This window comes from Anas platyrhynchos, chromosome 2 (genome assembly GCF_047663525.1).
Source record: "Anas platyrhynchos isolate ZD024472 breed Pekin duck chromosome 2, IASCAAS_PekinDuck_T2T, whole genome shotgun sequence".
NCBI classification, from domain to species: domain Eukaryota; kingdom Metazoa; phylum Chordata; class Aves; order Anseriformes; family Anatidae; genus Anas; species Anas platyrhynchos.
In genome coordinates this window covers 158,558,374-158,577,104 of record NC_092588.1, presented here as the reverse complement: position 1 = coordinate 158,577,104, position 18,731 = coordinate 158,558,374, and the positions used below count along the sequence as shown (strand labels likewise).

At 62.2% G+C, this 18,731-nt stretch overlaps 2 protein-coding genes and 2 non-coding genes across 4 annotated transcripts; all 4 read right to left on the bottom strand.

Annotated features, from left to right (window-relative positions):
* Positions 1 to 730: 730 nt before the first annotated feature.
* NACAD (NAC alpha domain containing) lies at positions 731 to 8,983 on the bottom strand. Its single transcript, XM_072034055.1, has 9 exons — positions 8,753 to 8,983; positions 2,963 to 6,262; positions 2,155 to 2,406; positions 1,972 to 2,060; positions 1,786 to 1,869; positions 1,395 to 1,541; positions 1,191 to 1,322; positions 989 to 1,111; positions 731 to 897 (listed from the first exon to the last, which is right to left on the bottom strand). The coding sequence occupies exons 1-9, from the start codon at positions 8,850 to 8,852 to the stop codon at positions 883 to 885; spliced, it is 4,242 nt and encodes a 1,413-aa protein (XP_071890156.1). The 5' UTR covers positions 8,853 to 8,983; the 3' UTR covers positions 731 to 882.
* Positions 8,984 to 10,244: 1,261 nt separating this feature from the next.
* TBRG4 (transforming growth factor beta regulator 4) lies at positions 10,245 to 17,030 on the bottom strand. Its single transcript, XM_038175197.2, has 11 exons — positions 16,877 to 17,030; positions 16,361 to 16,789; positions 15,147 to 15,464; positions 13,859 to 14,030; positions 13,121 to 13,278; positions 12,805 to 12,915; positions 12,273 to 12,417; positions 11,718 to 11,960; positions 11,412 to 11,523; positions 11,213 to 11,327; positions 10,245 to 10,395 (listed from the first exon to the last, which is right to left on the bottom strand). The coding sequence occupies exons 2-11, from the start codon at positions 16,748 to 16,750 to the stop codon at positions 10,294 to 10,296; spliced, it is 1,866 nt and encodes a 621-aa protein (XP_038031125.1). The 5' UTR covers positions 16,751 to 16,789; positions 16,877 to 17,030; the 3' UTR covers positions 10,245 to 10,293.
* On the bottom strand, positions 10,466 to 10,607 carry LOC113842987 (small nucleolar RNA SNORA5). The gene has a single exon (XR_003495893.2). It is a non-coding gene; the product is annotated as a small nucleolar RNA SNORA5 (small nucleolar RNA).
* Positions 12,035 to 12,178, bottom strand: LOC113842989 (small nucleolar RNA SNORA5). The gene has a single exon (XR_003495895.1). It is a non-coding gene; the product is annotated as a small nucleolar RNA SNORA5 (small nucleolar RNA).
* Positions 17,031 to 18,731: the final 1,701 nt, after the last annotated feature.

The following is an 18,731-nucleotide window of genomic DNA, read 5'->3' as shown; positions in this document are numbered from 1 at the left end:
GCCCCAGGGCACCCCGGGCAGCAACTTTTCCACCTCACCGGGCACAATTTGGGGTCTCCTCCTGCTCAACCCCATTTAAGGGGACGAAGGGGAGCCCCTGCACCCCCAGCAGCAGGGCTGCGAGGTTCATTTTTCTTTAAAAAAGGAGAAAAAAAGTCAAACTTGAGAGCCAGGGGGAACGTCAATGGGGAGCATCAGCCCCCAGCCCTGGATCCGCCGAGCCCTCAGTGCCTTCTGAGCTAAAAAACCCCAAACCCACCCCAAAACACGCACAGACGCTCCCGTCACTGCCTACTCCTGGAAAAATTGGGGAAGAAAAGGCTATTTTTGGAACAGTTGTGTACAGGGATCTCACCCAGCAGCTCTATTTTTTTTTAAATCCTCTGTTTGCGGGGAGAGGCGGCCGAGATCCAGCCCTAAAATCCAGAGCTATGGGGTTGGGGTTCCCCATGGGGACCCCCCCGGCCCCGTGCTGCCTCTCCCCACCCCAATGAGCCCCCGGAGCCCCCCCCGGGTGGGGTCGGGGGCGTTTTTTTGGTGTCTTTCTGTACGGAGCACGGCTCGAGGGAAATATAACGCTGCACCCACCCCGCTTCGTCTCCTTGCTGAGCCCTCGCTCGCCTCCGGGAGCCCAAAACCTAAATCTGAGGACCCCAAATGGGGCCGTTCCCACCCCAAACCCCAAAAAAAACCCAGAGGGGACCCCAAATGAGCAGGCGTGGCGGCGGGGTGCGATCCCAGTGCTGCATGAGGCCGTTTATTGAGCATTACAGAGGCGAAGGCGTAAAGGGATAAAGGATGCTCGGGGGTAGGGGAGGGGGAAAAAAAAATAGGAAGAGGAAAACTGTGCACCTATACAGGGGGGGCCGGGGGGCCCGGCTGCTACATGGTCAGCTCCTGTGGGGGGAAAACATAGAATCAGGTGCTGCAGGATGGGGATAACCCTATAAAAAACCCCAAAATCCCTTTTTTTTTTCCCCTGGCTCACCATGATGGCGTTGACGATGTCGTTGTTGTTGTGCCGCAGCGCCCGCACGGCTTTGGGGCGCGAGACGTTGGCTTGGGCCATGACCAGCTCGATGTCCCGCACCTCCAGCCCCGTCTCATCCACCTGCGGGGTCGGGAACAGCGCCGTCAACCCCCAAAAAAATCCCAAAAGGGGCCAAAAAACCCGATCCCGACCCACCCACCTCCTCCTCCTCCTCGCTCTCCTCCTTGATGGTGAGCGCGGGCGCCGTCTCGGTGATGAGGGGCGAGTGCTCCATGGGCACCTTGAATTTCTCCGCCGCCGCCTTGTGCACCTGCTGCGACAGGTCCTCGATCTGCGGGGACGAGGAGAGGGTCCTTAGGGTCCTTTCCCACCTCCCCGACCCCAAAAAAATCCCAAATCCCACCTTGGCTTCCCCGAAAACGATGTAGATGTCGGACGCGGGGCTCTTGAAGACGTCGGGTTTGGTGATGACGAAGAGGATGTTCTTGGATTTGCGGATGGTGATGCGGGTGACGCCGTGGATCTGCCTCAAGCCCAGCTTGGACATGGCCTGGGGGGGTTTTTTTTGGGGTCACGCCTTGAAGGATCAACCCTACAGACCCCGCTGGGGCTTGTAGGGCCGTGCCCGGGGGGTCTCCAACCCCCAGTAATGGGATAAAGCAGGATGGGGACACCCAGCCGCGACCCCAGGGATGGGGACAGCACCCTGAGGAGCACAGGGGGTCTAATCCCAACCCCATATCCCCCAAAAATAAACCCTATAGGGCAGCACCACCCATCCCATCCCGTCCCACCTTCCTGGCCTTCTTCTCGCTCCGGCTCTGCTTGGCTTTGCTGATGCTCTCCTCCCCCGTGCCCAGCGAGTGGGTGAGCGGTGCCTACGGGGACAGGGACAGAAGTAATGGGGTTGGGGTCACCAAAATCCCTCGGGTGCCCCGGGATGGGGGCTTTGGGGCTTTGAAACCCCCCCAACCCTATACCTGGGTCTGCGCCGGCCGCGGCTCCGCGCCCTCGGGCTCCTCCAGCTCCGGGATGGATTCGTCGTTGCTCTCCGACTCGTTGCACGACCCTACAAAATCCAAAAGGACCACATTGGAGACGCCGCCACCACCCCAAAAAAAAAAACAAAACGCCCCAAAAAACCCCAAATCTCCCCCCTTTACCTTTATGGTTGGCCTCTCCCCGCCGCGGCGCCGCCTTGTCCTCCAGCAGGGCGATGGCAGGGAGGTGTTCGGGGGCGCCGGGGCAGTTATAGGGCAGCTCGGCCTCGCTGGACGAGCTCGATTCGGATTGCACCGAGCCCCGGGGGGCCCGGCGGGGTCCCCCCTCCGCCGCCTCCGACCCCCGTGTGGTTTTGGGGCCGCCCGGTGCCTTCCTGCCCCGCGCCTTCTCCTTCTGCGGGGACGGCTCCGGCGCTGCGGGGATGGGGGATATTGGGGTCACTGCGGTCCCATAAGAAGGGGAAGCACCATCACCCCAAAACTGGGCTTTGTAGGGATCCCAGAACCCCCTCCAGGGGTTGGTACCTGGGATGCTCACCCCAAAACCAGCACCACCCAACCCGAAACACCTCTGGGGACCCCATGGGGATGGGAGATCTTGGGGACCGCGGTGACCCCAATAAGGGGAAGCCCCATCACCCCAAAATTGGGCTTGGTAGGGACCCCAGAACCCCCTCCAGGGGTTGGTACCGGGGATGCTCACCCCAAAACCAGCACCACCCAACCCGAAACGCCTCCGGGGACGGGAGATATTGGGGTCACCGTGGTCCCATAAGAAGGGGAAGCCCCCTCACCCCAAAATTGGGCTTGGTAGAGACCCCAGAACCCTCTCCAGGGGTTGGTACCCGGGATGCTCGCCCCAAAACCAGCACCACCCAACCCAAAACACCTCCGGGGACCCCATAAAGACCCCCACGGGGACGGAGGGCACCCTATGGGGACGGGGGGGCACCCTATGGGGTGGACTCACCCTCCAGCCTCTTCCTGGAGGCCGGTGGGGCCGCCGGGTGCTCCTCCAGCCTTGGGGCGAGCCCTGAGGTGTCCTCCGAGGGCGGCGGTGAGGAAGAGGAGGAGGAGGAAGAGCCGGGAGGAGGCACTTGGACGAGTTTGGAGGCGGCCGGCACCGAAACCTCAACCGGGACCTCTTGGGGTGCGGGGTCCTCGGGGGTCCCGGGCTCTGCTGGGGGGTCCGAGGGCACCGAAACGGCCTCGGGGGGGTTGGGGGCAACCTCCCCGCGCTCCTCGGGGAGGGGTCCCGCTGTCACCTCTTCTTCATCATCATCATCCTCCTCCTCCTGCTGTTTAGGGGGTGTCGGGGGGTGCTCGCCCTCCACCGGGACTTTGGCATCGGGGTCTTCACCGGGGGGCAGCGGGGGCTCCTCACCCCATGGAGGGGTGCAGGGGGGGCTCCCAGCATCTCCCGGCTCCTGGGGGTCTTTGGGTTCAGGCTCGGCGATGACGGTGCCTTCGGCCTCAGCCTGGGGGGGCTGCGGAGGCTCCGTAACAGCAGCAAGGACGACGAGAGGGGGGCTTTGTCCCGCCCCCCCCGGTGCCGGGAGGTCCCCAAAAGCGCCCTGCAGCATGGTGGCCACGCGCCGGCGATCCTCCGAGCTCTCCGGCAAGGCACCGAGCGGTGAGGATGAGGAGGAGGAGGAAGATGAGGATGATGATGGTGGCGGTGGTGGGGGTTGGAGCAGTTCGAGGGGGGCCGGGGGGGTCCCCACGTACACCTCCCGCTCCGAGGCGGTGAAACGCAGCGGAGGAGGCGGGGGGGGGCTGGAGGAGGCCGGGGGTAGGAGGCAGAGAGCCATGCAGGGCCGGGGGGGCAGCGAGGAAGAGGAGGAGGAGGAAGGCTGGAGGCCTTCCCCCGCGCTGTCCTCGGGGGCGGTGAAGAAGCTGGAGTCGGTGCGGGAGCGCGAGGTGTCCAAGGGCTCGGGAGAGGAGTCCTCGGAGGAGGAGGAGGAAGATGAGGAAGAGGAGGAGGCGGTGGCGTCCCACTCGGCCTCCACCTTGCTTGAGGCCGGCTCCAGGTCCTCGCCGGAGGCTTCCTCGGGGTCCTCCGCGTCCCCCCCCTCGTCCTCGTCCCCCGGCTCCTCGGTGGCGGCGCTGTCACCGTCACCATCACCCGGCGATGGGGACTCGCTGCCCGCGGCCTCCCCGTCCTCCTGGAGGGCCTCGACCTCCTCAACGGCCTCCTCCTGCTCCGGGGTCTCCTCCGTGATCCCGTCCTGCAGCTCAGGGGCGTCCTCATTTGGGGTGGGGGCCGTCCTGCCGGCCTCGTCCTCGGGGTCACCTTCTTGGGGTGGGCACGGAGGCTCCGGGGCCTCCACCACCGCCACGGTGGCCTCAACCTCGTGGGCGCCGTTGGTGGTGGGCAGGGTGGGGGCGTCCCCCTCGTGGTCATGGGGTTGGGGGTCTTTGGTCTCCCCGGCACAGGGGGGCTGTGGGGTGCTGGCTGCGGCCTCCAGATCCACATCAGGGTCGGTCTCCAGCTGGGCCTCCACCACATTTGGGGTCTCCACCATCTCCAGGGCCTCCATCACTTTTGGGGTCTCCATCACCTCTGGGACCTCCACCACTTTTGGGGTCTCCATCACCTCTGGGACCTCCACCACTTTTGGGGTCTCCATCACCTCTGGGACCTCCTGGGCCTCCACCACTTTTGGGGTCTCCGTCACCTCCAGGGCCTCCACCATCTCCGGGGCCTCCATCACCTCTGGTGTCGCCTCCTCGGCCTCCTCCAAGGGCAGGGACTCCGTGGGGACGGCAGCCTCCATATGGGGTGGCTCCTCCGGGACGGGGTCGGGCTCTTGGAGGACATCGGGCTCCAGGGTGGAGGCCTCCTCCGGCTCCGAGGAGGATGAGGAGGGGCTGAAGGCCTCCCCCGTTGACTCCATGTTGACTTCTGTGGCAGGAGCCTCAACGGAGGCCACCTCAGAGGCCACCACCACCTCCTCCTCCTCTTCTTCCTCATCCTCTTCATCCTCCTCTTCCTCAACCTCCTCCTCTTCCTCAGCCGGGTGGGCACCATCTTGCTCCCCCTTTTCGGCAGCCTCCAAAATTTGAGGCCCGGAGGCCGCCTCACAATTTGGGGCCCCCCCCAGCGATGGCCTCTCCTCCCGGCCTCGCAGATGGAGCTCGATGTCCCCTGAGGAAGGCTGGGGGTCCCCGGGGGTGCCGGCGGAGGCCAGGGGAAGGGGGTGGCGACCCCCCGGCCCCCCCAAGGCGTGGCGCTCGGTGCCGTAGAGCCGCTCGTCCTCCTCGCCGTCGTAGGAGGCCGAGTCGGAGGAGGCCGAGGTGTCGTCGCGGAAGGCGAAGGACTCGTCCACCCCCTCGTTGATGGAGGTCTCGGAGAGCGAGCGGAGGAAGGAGGCCGAGGTGCTGGCGTCTTCATCCTCCTCTTCCTCATCTTCCTCTTCATCCTCATCCTCCTCAGAGAGGGGCTCGGCCGCCGGCTGGGCCGGCACCAAAGTGATCTCCACGGCCTCGGCCTCGAAGAGGAGGCTGCCGCGGAAAGGCAGCAAGGCCGCGGGGATGAGGCCGCCGGGGGAGCCTTCATCCCCCAACGCCTTCCCACTGCCCCCATCCTCATCCTCCTCTTCCTCATCCTCCTCCTCCTGCCTCGCCGAGGCCTCGTCCTCGTCCTCGGAGGAGGAGGAGGAGGAAGAGGAGGAGGATGAGGAGCGGTGGGTGAAGGCCGCAGGCCCGGCCTCGCCGTCGGGGGCCTCAACCAGGAGATTTGGGGAGCAGGACGGGGAGGTGCTGGCGGTGCCCGAAGACCCCCAGCTGCCCCCCTCGGCCGTCATATAGGATCCGGAGGGGGACGTGGGGGGGGAGCCCAACCCCTCGCTCCCCACGTCCCCCCCATCTTCATCCTCATCTTCATCATCCTCCTCCTTTTGGGGTCGAGCCCCCCCGGTCCTCACGGGGGTGGAGGGGGCGGTGAAGAAGAGGTCGGGGTCCAGGTTGGAGGCCTGGGGGGGGCGGTTAAAAGGGTGGGGGGGTTCTGGAGGGTTTTTGGGGGGGCAGCTCGTCTCCTCGCCCATCACGATGCGGGTGTCCAAGGGGTCTGTAGGGGGGGGCAGAGGGGGTGTAGGGGGGTTTTGGGGGGGTGGGGGGGGGCAGCCCTTGCTGGGGGGGCCGTGCTCGGCCGCATGGGGGGTGGAGGGGCCGGGGGGGGCGTCGCAGCTGGCCCCCTCGGGTTGGGGGCGAGCCTCCTCCTTGGTGGGCATCGGGGGGGCGACAGCAGCGACGACGTCCCCTGGGGGGGCTGTGGAGAGAGGGGGTGAATTTTGGGGGGGGCAGGGAACCCCTTATGTCCTCATAGACCCCCCCAAAAAAAATAAATGGGGTAGAGCCCCCCCTTTGTGTCCCTACCCAGGAAGGGGGGGGCTTTTTGTTCCTAATTTAAGCCCAGGGGGGACACACAGGGGGGGTGGGGAGGATTATAGGGGTGACCCCCCAAAAAAAATAAAATAAATCCCCCTATTTAAGGTTTTGGGGTGGGGGGAGCAGCCAGACCCCCCCACACCCAGTTCCATCCCCTGGATGACACAGCAGCACCCAGGGCATTTAGGGCTGGGGGGTAACCCTAAACATTGAGACCCCCAATTTTGGGGGAGGACATAACAGACCCCCCCCACCCCAAAATCCATCACAACCTCAACACTGCGTGGAGTTTAGGGTCCTGACCCCAAAGACAGGAGGGGCACACAGCCCTCCCCACCCCATAAAACCCCCAAAAAGCCCCAAATCACCCCAAAAATGCCCCAAATCCCCCCCCATTACCTAGGGCTCTTATAGGGGGCTCTATAGGGCAGGGGAGGCTCCAGCAGCACCCAGAGACCCCCCCCAGGACCCGAGGGGGTTTTATAGGGGCGGGGGGGGGGGGGGCGGGGCTGTGGGGCTGCTGGGAAGGGGGAGGGGCCGCCCCTGGGAATTTTTTTTTTGGGGGGAGGGTCCCATAAAGGATGGAGACAGTTTTTGGGGGTGGTTTTGGGGACGTAGCAGTCCCCCCTCTATTTTTTTGGGGTGATGTTTGTGCTGCACTTATGGGGTGTTGTGGGGGGGGGGGCTTTGGGATCCCCGTTTGCACCCAGGATGGGGATGGGGGGGTTGTGGGGGGGGGGGCTTTTTGTCCCCAAATTAAGCTGGGGGGGGATACAGGGGGCTGGGGGCAATGGGGTTGGGGCACCCCCACTCTGTCCCTATAGGCTTAAACCCCTGTGCCCCCCCCAGCCCCAAACTCACCATGGGGACCCCCCCCCAGCTCTGTAGGGTCCCTTTAACCCCTTGTTGCCCTAATCCCCCCTCCACCTTCCCCCATCCTCTCCCTGCTCCCCCCGGCCCCATTTGGGCACTGCCCCCCCCCCCGATATCCCCCACTCCCTGGGGGGGGGCAGTGGGATGGGGGCACCACTGGGGCCCCCCCCCCGGCCCTATATCTGTGGGGTGACCTTGGGGAGCGGTGACCGATGGCCCTTGGGTGGGAGGGGGGGGTGTGGGCACCCTTGGGTGTTGTGGGGTCTCCCGGTAGCGGGGGCACAATTTGGGGCCGGGGGGGGGCAGGGTGGTGTCCCTCCCCCACCCCAAAAAGGGGGGGGCAGGAAAGCCTCAGGTCGAGCGCTGCCGCCCCGCATCCTCCGTCCCTGTGTCCTCCTCTGTCCCTAAAACCTCCAGCCCTATAGCCTCCGTCCCTGCAGCCCCACAGCCTCCAGCCCTATATCCTCCGACCCTATAGCCTCTGTCCCCACAACCTCCAGCCCCCCAACCCTACAGCCTCCATCCCTGCAGCCCCACAGCCCCTGTCCCTACAGCCTCCATCCCTCCGACCCTCTGTTCCTGCAGCCCTACATCCTCTGTCCTTGCATTCTCTGACCCCACAGCCTCCGTCCCTCCAGCCCTACATCCTCCAGCCCCACAGCCCCCATCCCCGTGCCCTCCATCCTCTGTCCCTCCAGCCCCACAACCTCCATTCCTCCAGCCTCTGACCCTACAGCCTCCACCCCCCCAGCCCCACATCCTCTGGTCCCACAGCCTCCGGCCCCACACCCTCCATCCCTGCACCCTCCAGCCCCACAGCCTCTGTCCCTACAGCCCCACATCCTCCGGCCCCACAGCCTCCATCCCTGCACCCTCTGTCCCTACAGCCTCCGTCCCTGCAGCCCCACAGCCTGCAGCCCTCCAGCCCCACATTCTCTGGCCCCACACCCTCCATCCCTTCATCCTCCGACCCTACACCCTCCATCCCCTCAGCCCCACATTCTCTGTCCCTGCAGCCCTACAGCCTCCATCCCCCCAGCCCCACATCCTCCGGCCCCACACCCTCCATCCCTACAGCCTCCCTCCCCCCAGCCCCACATCCTCTGGCCCCCCAGCCTTCATCCCTACAGCCTCCAGCCCCATAGCCTCCACCCCCCTAGCCCCCCAGCCCTCCATCCCTGCAGCCCTATAGCCTCCAGCCCCACACCCTCCATCCCTGCACCCTCCATCCTGCAGCCCCACATCCTCTGTCCCTACAGCCTCCGTCCCTGCAGCCCCCATCCCCCCAGCCCCACATCCTCCGACCCCACAGCCTCCATCCCTGCAGCCCTATAGCCTCTGGCCCCACACCCTCCAGCCCTCCAGCCTCCATTCCTCCATCCCCCCAGCCCCACATCCTCCGACCCTACAGCCTCCGACCCTCCATCCCTCCCCACGCGGCCTCCCCCCCCCTTTTATTTTAGGGCCTCCATCCCCGGCGTTGCCGCGAGCCCCTCACCTGCCACCGACGAACCCGAGAGAGGCTGGAGGCCGGGAGCGAGGCCAGGAGCCTCCGGCTGCGACCCGGGGGGGCTGCTGGAGGCCTCCTCTCCGGGCATGGCCGAGGGGTTTTGGGGACCCCCCCCCCAAGGCCCCCCCCTCAGCCTTGGCTTCGCTTCGGCGACGTTGGGCGACGGCGGCTGCGCCGGGCGAGGCTGAGCATCGGTGTTGGGGGGGGGGGGGGGCACACACAGAGCCCCGTCATCCCGGATGATGTCAGCAGGTTTGGTGTTTTTTTTTTTTTTTATTATTATCCCTCCCCCTTTTCTTTTCTTTTTTTTTTTTTTTTTTTTTGTTTTAGCCCTTTATTTATTTATTTAGCCCCAAAAAAATAAGCACAAGGGGCGTGCGCCACTGCGGGCGCTGCGGCACCCCCCGGGGAGGGCGCATTTGGGGCGCGCAGGGGAACCCCCCCCCCCCATTTTTCCCCCGTTATTTCCCCCATTATTTAATTTTAAAATAAAAATCAGCCCCCCCCATGCCCCCACAACCCCTTTTCCATATTAACAAGGGCTCGGAGCCCCCCCCGTGCCCCCTAAAACCCGCTGACGCCGCATATTTAGGGTCCCCCCCGCGGCGTCTCCAAACCCGCTGTCCCCAAACCCTCTGTGTGCCCCCCCCAAGGGGGGGTTGGGGACAGGCTGGTGCCACCCCCCCCCCCCCGGTGTCCCCATGGCGCTGCCACCTCTCCTCCCGTTTCCATGGCGATGGGGACGGCTCCCTGGTGATGCTGAGGGGGGGTCGCACATTTGGGATTTGGGTACCCCCCCCCGCTGTGCCGCCAGACCCCATCCGGGCGCACAGATGGCCCTAAAAGAAAGGGAGGGGGGGGACCTAGAACCCATGGGACACCCCCAGGACACCCAACGCCCTTTTGGGGTAACCACCCCGGTTGTCCAGACCCCAAAACCCCCCCAAATCTTTCTGCCCCCCCCAAAAAAAAATCAAAGCCCGAGGCGGGTGCTGGCGCCGTGCCGGTGCCAGGAGCAGCCCCGGCCGTGACTCAGCAGCCGCCGCCTCGGCCCCATAGCAGGGCCCTGCCGGGGGGGGCTCCGACCCCATTAAGGGGGGTGGGGGACGTGGGGAGGGGTGGCGGTGACCCCAAAACCGAAAACCTGCTGTTTTTAGCCCAGATGGTGGCTTAATACCCCCCAAAAAAACCCTCCTGGTGGGGTTTTGCTGGCTGGGGGGCGTGGAGCGGGGACAAAGGGGTTGGGGGGCTCCCTGGGGGTGCATTTGGGGTCCTGCTGCCCCCCACAAAGCCCCCCCAAGGCTGCACCCCTCATCCTCAGCTCTGTGGGGGGGGCCAAGCCCAAAAGCAGAATTTTGGGGGTGCAGCGACCACCCCAACCCTTCCCCTGCTCCCCACACCCCAAAAACAGACCCCAAAAGCCTGGCCCCGAGCAGCGCAGCCCCCCCTGGCCCCATAGATGCAGCAGGGTGGAGCGGGGTGGTTTATTAGGGGAGGTTTCTTTATTAGGGGGGGGTTTTGGGGCCACGCTAGCTCGCCAAATCCTTGGCCAGGGCCTTGTTGAGCTTGTCCCTGAGGTACGCCACCCGCTGCCGCTCCAGCTTCAGCTCCAGGAACTCGTAGTGAGGGACCTGGAAAGGGGGAAAAAAATAAAAGGGTGAGGGTTGGGGTCATAATATGGGATATTTGGGGTGGGGGGGGTGCTGTGCGTGGCTTGGTTTTGTCCCCGCAGCCCCACAAGCAGGGGCAGGGGGCCCATGAAGCACGACCCCATTGCTGTGGCAGCCCCTGGGCCGGTCCCCGCCACGGGGTGGAGGCGGGCACCGAATTTGACAAGGCTGCGGGTTCCCAAAGCGACCGTTTCCTCCTCATTTTCCCCCAAAAAATCTCCAGCCAGGATTTGGGGGGGGGTACAGCACCTCAAACTGCTGTTTTTTGGGCAGAATGTGGCCAAATTCGGGCTTTTTGTAGGGCGAGAGCCCCCCAGGGCCATGTGTCTCGCTGCCCCCGCTGCCAGCAGGGCCATAATTCCCCCCCCCAGGGCCATAATTCCCCCCCCCCAGGGCTATAATTACCCCCCCAGGAGGCTGATTAATGCCCTGGGGCAGGGATCAGGGCGCTAAGCCCCTGCCTGCTGTCCTCCCCTATTACTGATCCCCCCCCTCCCGGCGGCTAATCCCGCTGTAGGATCGCTGGGGGGCTTCTAGGGGGGCTCTGCCCCATTGCACTGAGCCCCCAGGAGTAGGGGGAGAGGGGCAAAAAGCTCCCAAAACCTCTCCCCCTTTGGGGATTGGGGTTTGGGACGGCTCGAGGGTGACCCTAAACACAGTAGGGTCACCCCCTGGGTGCTGTCCCGCTCCTCCAACCCCCAAAAAATGAGGAAACGGGGGCAGAGGGAGGAAAATTTCCCCTAAAAAGAGGTGAAAAGCAAAATTTGGGGCTACTCACGTCCACCAGCAGGAAGCCGGCCGCCTGCACGTGGCGCCGGGCCATGGCGTAGCGACCCAGCAGCTCCTTGCCCCTATTGCTGAAATTTGGGAACTCCCACCTGAGGAAGGCAACCCTACAAAGGGAAAAGGGGATGTCAATAGGGCAGGGGGAAGGAGGGAGCTCGGCCCCGAGCTGGATTTTGGCTCCCAGCCCCAACCTCCTGGCTCCTGGCGGCAGCGGCTTCGTCCCTTCGGCGTGGAGGAGGTGGGGGGCGGCGAAATCCTTTATGGGGAGGGGTTTGTTCTCGGCGTTCACCACCACCTCAGCGTCTGCAGGGAGCAAAAAACCCAAAAAGAGGCTTTTAGGGACACCGAGCTGCCGCCCCACAGCTCCCTTCCCACCCAAAAAGCCTCAGGAGAGGTTGGAGGCTGCACGAGGAGAAGGGATGACCCCAAAATGGAAGGATTAAGCCCCAAAATCGAATCCTCTCCCTCCTGGTGGTGCGAGGAGAGGGCGTGCTCACCGATCTGCCAGCCGTAGATGGTGGGGGCGTCGAATCGTGCCCTGTCCTGGTCTCCCAGCACCCCCGTTAGGGCTTCCCGCAGGCTGCCCTGCAGCTGGCTGCCTCCTTCCCCCGCTGACCCCACAGTTCCCAACAGATTTGGGGTCAGGAACGGGCCCTGGTACTCGGGGATCTCCAACCTGGCCGTGGCGTTGATGTGCAGCAGCTTCACCCGCAGGTTTTGGGCTTTGGGGGACGGATCGGCTGGCGGGGAGGGGGAAAAAAAAGCAGAAATTAGGGTGAAAAGCCCCAAAACGAGCAGCCCCAGGGCACGGTGGGGGTGTCTGTGGCACGGTTTTGTCCCCAAAGTCCCACGGGAAAAGGGGACGAGGGGCCCATGGGCGACAGAGCTCGCTGTAGCAGCCGGCTGGCCAGTCCCCGCCACGGAGGAGGAGGCAGGGACCGAATTTGACGGGGCTGCGCCTCCCCTGGGAGGCAAAATTTGGGTGAAAAAACACCAAATCTTGGCTTCTCGAGGTGTAAATTTGTAGGGACGGCGCCCTGGGGGGGTCTCACCTTGGATGCGGGCGCAGAAATCGGGCGCCAGGGCTCGCTGCAGGTAGTGGGGCTTGGCTTGCTGCAGCACGCACAGCGACCACACCAGGTCGCTCAGAAGCTGGGGCTCCAGCCCGTCCAGCTGGTCCCGAAGCTCCTCGTGGACCTAAAAAACACAAAAAACCCACAGAAAAAGCACCATGAGGCTCCCACGGCACCCCAAACCCCTCTGTTTGCTGCTCGAGGCTTTGGGACCGCTCCGCGGCAGCCTTGTGTTTTTTTTTTCCCTGCAATGCCTCAAAAATTAAATTAATCAGAGGGGTGGTCGCACTAAATGAGCTTTGAAGGCTTCTCTAACCCTCAGGATTGGGATTTTTGGGGCTGTTCCTCCTTGGGTGGGCTCTCTGGTCCCGTTAGAGCAGCTCAAGGAGGGTTTTTCAGCCTGTCCTGAGCTGTGGGGTCCCGATTCCCATTCCCCACAGGGCCCTGGAGCCTCCCCACACCCATTTTTTGGCTCGGGATGTGTCACGGAGGGGAAGGAGGAAGCTCGTACCATGTTAAAGAAATCCTCGCTGCCGCTGGGCTGGAAGTTGAGGCGGGCGAAGGAGAGGATGATGCTGCACAGGTGGGCGACCGAGAGCTGCTTGGCGTTGTCCAGGGCGTACTGGGGGACACGGGAGACAAAAAAAAACAAAATTGGAGCGAGCAGGGACAGGAAAAAAACTCAAAACACCACCAGGGATACACCCAGCCCCACGGCAGGGCAGGAAAACGCAGGCACGGGATCCCTCAGGGCTCATTTAGGGTTTTTTTTAATTTTTTTTTAGGGGAAAGCTGAGCTCTGGGGGTGTTTTCTTGCGCCTCCTCACCTGCGCGATGGCCTCGAAGAGGGGGAGGCTGAGCCACTTGAGGAGGGCGAAGGACCTGATGCAGCGCGTCACCTCGCCCGGCGTCATGCTGGCCACGTGGGGCTGCAGGTCGGTGGCGAGCTTCTGGAAGACCTGGGGCTGGTGGAAATTCAGTTTTCCTTTAAAGGGGCAAAAAGAAGAAAGAAAAAAGAAAAAGCGGCAGCCGCTGACACCGAGCTGGCACGGGAGCTGGCGGGGTGCCACGAGGCTGATTTTATAGGGCCAGGAGGGGGCTGGGGGCATCCAGGAGGGGCGTGAGCCCCCTCTAAGGCTGTTTATTATGGGAAAATCCTTAATTTTTTTAGGATAAACCCGACCCATGAAGGCTATGGTGCTGCATTTCCCTTTTTCCTGCAGGCTGGAAGGAAAACCAAGCTGTAATTCTGACCACACACACACCCAGGCCGTGCCCAAACGGGCTCTGGGGTGAGGCAGCAGCACGGAGCTGAGCGTGCACGCCCTGAACTGCCACAGGAGGTCTCCCTCAGCGAAAAAAAATGTGATGGGAGCGTGAGGAAGAGCTGAAGGGCAGGGAAATGTCGTGCTGTCAGCGTGTGGGGCTGGAAACGAGGTGGCTGTGCTGGCTGGCACCCCGCTGCCAGCCTCCCTGCTCCGTCCCAGCTCACCCCGAGGATCTCAGAGCGCAACTCGAGCACCCTACAGGAGCTCGCCGGGTCCCAGCGCGGCCGAGGGGCTCACCATAAGCAAAAATCAGGTCGGTCAGGGTGGCGAGGTCGAGCTCGGTGTGTTTCTGCAGGAGGTGGTAGGACAGGGCACGCAGCAGGGGCACGCAGCGGCGGTTCTGGTAGGCCAGGGCCAGGGTGATCTTGCGGATATCTTCGGGGCTGAAGTGCTCCGCCAGCTCCAGGGCCTGGAAAAAAAACACGTTGGGATGTCAGGGGGAGGCAGGCAGGGAGCTGTGGATGAGGGGGGTGAGGTGTCACTGGCCCAGGTGTCGCTGGTTGAGGTGGTTCTGGCACAAAATGGGGGTATTCTAGCACAAAATGAGGTGGTTCTAACACAAAATATGGGGATTCTGGCACAAAAAGAGGGGATTCCGGCACAAAATGAGGTGGTTCTAGCACAAAATGAGGGGATTCCGGCACAAAATAAGGGATTCTGGAACAAAATAAGGGGATTCTGGCACAAAATAAGGGATTCCGGAACAAAATTATGTGGTTCTAACACAAAATGAGGGGATTCTGGCACAAAGTTAGGTGGTTCTAGCACAAAGTAAGGGATTCCGGCACAAAATAAGGTGGTTCTAACAGAAAATGAGGGGATTCTGGCACAAAATGAGGGGATGCTGGCACAAAATAAGGTGGTTCTAGCACAAAATAAGGGATTCTGGCACAAAATAAGGGATTCTGGCACAAAATAAGGGATTCCGGCACAAAATAAGGTGGTTCTAACACAAAATAAGGGATTCCGGCACAAAATGAGGGGATTCTAGCAAAAAATAAGGTGGTTCTAGCACAAAATAAGGTGATTCTGGCACAAAATAAGGGATTCTGGCACAAAATAAGGTGATTCTGGCTCAAAATAAGGGATTCTGGCTCAAAATAAGGGATTCCAGCACAAAATAAGGGATTCCGGCACAAAATAAGGGATTCCGGCACAAAATAAGGGATTCCGGCACAAAATAAGGGGATTCTAACACAAAATAAGGTGGTTCTAGCAAAAAATAAGGGGATTCTAGCAAAAAATAAGGGGATTCTAGCAAAAAATAAGGGGATTCCAGCCTCACAGAGCAGCACATCAGCCTTCAGGCGGCTCAGAGCAGCGCATTCAGGCAGCTCCCACCTGCAAACTCCCCTCCTGCGTGGCTCCTGGGGGGGGGGAAACGCTGCTCCTGAGCACCTGAGCTGCTCCGAGAGCTGCCCGTGGGCACGCAGCAGGGCGTTATGACAGAGCTGAGGCTGTTTTTTTCCCCAAAAATGCTGATTTGAAGGGAAAGGAGCAAACTGAGAGCTCCCGGCGCCCCCACCTTGTCCTCCAGGCGGTCCATCAGGGCGGGGGAGACGTGGCCGACCTTGGCTATCAGCGTCACCACGCTGCGGGTGCCCTCCAGCTCCGTCCAGCGCAGCTCCAGCTTCCTGACCACCTCGGCCAGCAGTTTGTTGTCTTTTTGGGGTCTGGAGGCCAAGAATTCGGCCAGGGAGGCGATCTGGCGGAAGGTGAGGCGGCGCAGCCTCCACAGCACCTCGTGCTCCACCGACTGCAACTCCCGGCTGCTGCTCGGCAGCCCCAGCGAGTAGAGGCTCTTCAGCACGTTCACCAGGGCGTTGTTCCACACCTGGGAGATCTGGGGAGACAAAAGAAACACAAAAAACATCAATCAGAGAGATCTGGGGCAAAAAGATGGCATTGCCCTGTGGTTATGGAGAGAGCTGGTGCTCAGGGCGCTTGCACCAGGCGGCTCTGAGCAAATAAAACCTTCAACTTCCCCTCCAACCCTTTACCTAAAGTCCTAAAACGGTGCTCTTCAACTTTTTGGGGCTGAAAAGATGAAGGAGGATGAAGCTGAGAGGCAGGCTGCTGGCCCCCGGGCACCTCAGAGCCTTTTCCCTGCGCCCAAGCCCTAAGATTTGGGATCTTTGGCTGCTCGAGGTGTTGCAGTGTGGTTAATGACTGCTTGCTTCAGCAGCGGGTTGGAGGTCCCTTCCAACCCCTACAGCTCCCTGATTCTGCGATTTTAGTTTATTTTATGTCATTTTTAGTTTATTTTATGTCATTTTTAGTTTATTTTATGTCATTTTAGCCTGCATTGGAGCCCCTGAGCACCTGCAGATCCCCTTCTCGCATCCCACACTGCGTTAGCCACGACCGCAGCAGCTTTTTGGAGAAAGACAGCCGTGCACAGAGCGATTTTCCTTCGTTAACTCCCAGCTAATTGCCTTCACAGCCACCTCTTGGGCAGCGAGGCCGCACTGCCAACTTCTTGCACAGCTCGGCCCTGCCAGCTCTGAGGGATCCCTATTTTTAAGGACACATCCTGGTGATGTGGGGACCCCTCTTTTGAGCCGAACCCGGTGCTGTTGGGCTCCGAAACGCCTCAACCACCAAACTTTTGAGCAAGTGGCAGCTTAGGCTTACAGAAACAACTAAAAACGAGCGGGAAACGGGAAAAAAACACCCATAAAAGGGGAAAGAGGAGAGGGGAGGCACCTTGAGGGCTGTGCTACGTGTCCGGGCACCCACCTGCGAGTCCATCACGCCGAGGAGCTGCTTGAAGCGAGGGTCCTGCAGCAAACCCTGCGGCTCCAGCTGCTGCTGGGCGGCCAGGCGGGACAGGCGGCCGATGAGCAGCGAGGCCTGGTTGCTGCTCAGCCCCGGCTCCTCGCTCAGCTCCAGCAGCTCCCGAGGCCCCTGGGCCGCCTCCAGGAGCTCCCTCAGCGCCTTGGGTCCCTGCGCCCCGGGGTTCTCCTCAGTTTTTTCCTTCAGGGCCGAGCCCTCGGCGGCGGCGGCGGCTCCCGGGGCGTGAAGCGAGGAGGCCCTGGGGGGGTGGCGGAGGCCTGAGGCAGGGCCGGGCCCCAGGGAGATGGCGGCGAGGTGGCGCCAGCAGCAGCGCCCCACCAGCCGCGCCGCCATGCTGAGAGAGAAGCCGGGGCTCAGCGCTGCATCGCGAGGCTGCGAAAAGAAAAATTAAAATTAATTAATTTTTAAAAAGTGGCCCCAAAACGCGCCCCCCCCCCCCCCTTCTTCTCCGTGCCCTACCGCGCCCCGGTGCTCCTGCCGTACAGCACGCCCCGTGGCCAGGCGCGCACTGATGACGTCACGGCAGCGACGCTGAGTCTTATTGGCTCGCCGCGCGGCGCGCAGCGCTCTGATTGGTTGAGATACAGAGAGACAGGAGAGCGGCTTCCGGTGTACGGCAGCTGGGCGCCGCCATTTTGTGCGCAGGGCTCGGCCCCTGTCCTTGTGCTGGGTCAGGGAGGGAGGGGGGGGGGGGCTATGTTGGGGGAAATCCGGCCCTTTTTAACCTCATCGGTAATAAAAAAAGCATTTTATGGTGTTGGACAACTTCCTCATGGCTCATGCTTGGCCTTTGCCCATGTTTGTTGCCCTTTCGGGGCCGTTCCTCCTCCTCCTCCTCCTGGCTCCGTGCCCGCCGGGTCACACAAACACCGAACACCCAAAGCCAGAACCCGGAAAAAAAAATAAAAAATAAAAAAAAAACAGTAAAAACTGCACAGAACCACCCCAAAACCCAGCCTCTGTGCGTGTGGGGCCCGGTGCCTGACCCCCAGCCTGCCCCGGGCACTGTCCCCACGCGGCCTCCCCTCGGCTCCTCCCGGCCCCACAACCCAAAGACCCGCGGCTGCTCCTCGGGGCTCCTGCCCCACAGACCCTGCATTGACCCCACTGCCTTCCTTTGGCCTCCATTCCCCTACTTTGGCCTCCTTTGGCCTCTATGGGCCTCCATGGGCCTCCATAGGCCTCCTTTGGCCCCCATTGGCCTCCATTCCCCTCCATTGGCCTCCATTGGACTCCTTTGGCCTCCATCAAACTCTTTTGGCCTCCTTTGCCCTCCATTGGCCTCTTTTAGCCTCCATTGGCCTCACTTGGGCTCCATTCCCCTTTTTTGCCCTCCTTTGGCCTCCATTGGCCTCCTTTAGTCTCCTTTGCCCTCCTTTGGCCTCCATTCCCCTCCATTGGCCTCCTTTAGTCTCCTTTGCCCTCCTTTGGCCTCTGTTGGCCTCCATTCCCCTCCATTGGCCTCCATTACCCATTTTTGTACTCAATTGCCCTCCTTTGGCCTCCATTGCTCTCCATTCCCCTCCATTGCCCTCCTTTGACCTCCGTTGGCCTCAATTTCCCTCTATTTACCTCCTTTGGCCTCCATTGCCCTCCGTTGGCCTCCATTTCCCTCCATTTCCCTCCTTTGCCCCCCTTTGCCCTCCTTCCCCCTCTCCTGCCCCCCCCCTTGCTGCCTCCAGGGCCCGTGGCCCCGTGCTTGCCCCGCGGCAGAGCCGTGGCAGATTTACGGCCTCCCGGCACTTCCCAGCCTCGACGCCCACCTTCGGGGCCGTTTCGGGGCCGCCCTGCGCCGCCGCTCCCCTGCGCCTGTTTGCTCAGGGCCGGCGGCCTCCCCCTCTGCGGAAAACCCCGGCCGTGCCCCCAAAAAAAAAAACAGCACGGGGGGGCTCATAAAAGGGGGCTCAGCTCCCAAAATCGGGCACGAGGAGGGGGCTGAGGGGGGAAACGAGGCCACAGTGGGGTCCCGGTGCCACCTTGGGGCTGGTGTCACCTCAGGTTGAGGAGCCCTGGCAGGAGTTGGTGCTGTGCGAGTGTCAAAACCCCAAGTTCCTATTAATGTTCCAATTAATTAACGTCCCTATTAACGTCCCTGTTAATGTCCCAATTAACGTCCCAATAAATGTCCCTTGCACCCGCTGTGTCCGTGTCCATCCCTCGCATCCCTTCGTGTCCCTGCTGCACCCCACAGCCCCCCCCCGAGTGCTGCTGTCCCCACGGGGATGTCCCCGGGGTGTCCCCAACGGGTCCCCTCCCCATGATACTGCCCCTCAAGGGCCGCCGTCCCCATGTCCCCAGGGTGTCCCCAGGGTGT

Excerpts from the sequence above, each read along its gene's own strand:
- NACAD (XM_072034055.1), bottom strand. The coding sequence starts at position 8,852 with ATGCCCGGAGAGGAGGCCTCCAGCAGCCCCCCCGGGTCGCAGCCGGAG. Across the intron at positions 1,870-1,971 it reads CGCGGCCGGCGCAGACCCAG|GCACCGCTCACCCACTCGCT; the intron begins GTATAGGGTTGG and ends CTGTCCCCGTAG. Across the intron at positions 1,323-1,394 it reads TCGTTTTCGGGGAAGCCAAG|ATCGAGGACCTGTCGCAGCA; the intron begins GTGGGATTTGGG and ends TCGTCCCCGCAG.
- TBRG4 (XM_038175197.2), bottom strand. The coding sequence starts at position 16,750 with ATGGCGGCGCGGCTGGTGGGGCGCTGCTGCTGGCGCCACCTCGCCGCC. Across the intron at positions 14,031-15,146 it reads TGGACCGCCTGGAGGACAAG|GCCCTGGAGCTGGCGGAGCA; the intron begins GTGGGGGCGCCG and ends TTTTTTTTCCAG. Across the intron at positions 11,524-11,717 it reads CATCTACGGCTGGCAGATCG|ACGCTGAGGTGGTGGTGAAC; the intron begins GTGAGCACGCCC and ends TGCTCCCTGCAG.